Source organism: Penaeus monodon, chromosome 27 (assembly GCF_015228065.2).
Source record: "Penaeus monodon isolate SGIC_2016 chromosome 27, NSTDA_Pmon_1, whole genome shotgun sequence".
In the NCBI taxonomy this organism is placed as follows: Eukaryota; Metazoa; Arthropoda; class Malacostraca; order Decapoda; family Penaeidae; genus Penaeus; species Penaeus monodon.
Window position 1 is genome coordinate 26,751,779 of NC_051412.1, and position 367 is coordinate 26,752,145.

Here is a 367-nt window from a genome sequence, read left to right on the forward strand (position 1 = left end):
TGGGGTTTCTCCATTTACTACATTCTCAGCAACATCCCCTACAGAAGAAGGAACAGGAAGTTTAGAAAAAGTTTTCTATTTCAAGTACGGTTTTCTTATATTGCTAATATGGTTATGGACCTGTCAACATACCCAACTTACCATTAACTTCTTCCAATTTCCTCTTCTTGCCCTTCTGGGCCAACGAGCTAACTAGCTGGTTATGTTCTTCTAACGCTTCACTCATGACTTCCACATTCTTTCTTGGAATGTTCCCCGTTTCATAGAACTTCAGTCGGTCCTCAACTTGATTTCTTAGTTTCTCACCAAACACTTTTGTAAGGTTTTCTGTGGACAGATGCAATGAATTAAGTAAATGTAATGCATA

At 38.4% G+C, this 367-nt stretch overlaps 1 protein-coding gene across 1 annotated transcript in view; it reads right to left on the reverse strand.

Moving 5' to 3' along the window:
* LOC119590742 (nucleolar protein 56-like) overlaps positions 1–367 on the reverse strand; it is a gene marked incomplete in the record, with an annotated part of 5,842 nt that overhangs the window by 630 nt on the left and 4,845 nt on the right. Inside the window, 2 exon segments of the mRNA XM_037939437.1 lie at positions 1–38; positions 142–327. Of these exon segments, the coding sequence (XP_037795365.1) occupies positions 1–38; positions 142–327 (224 nt within the window).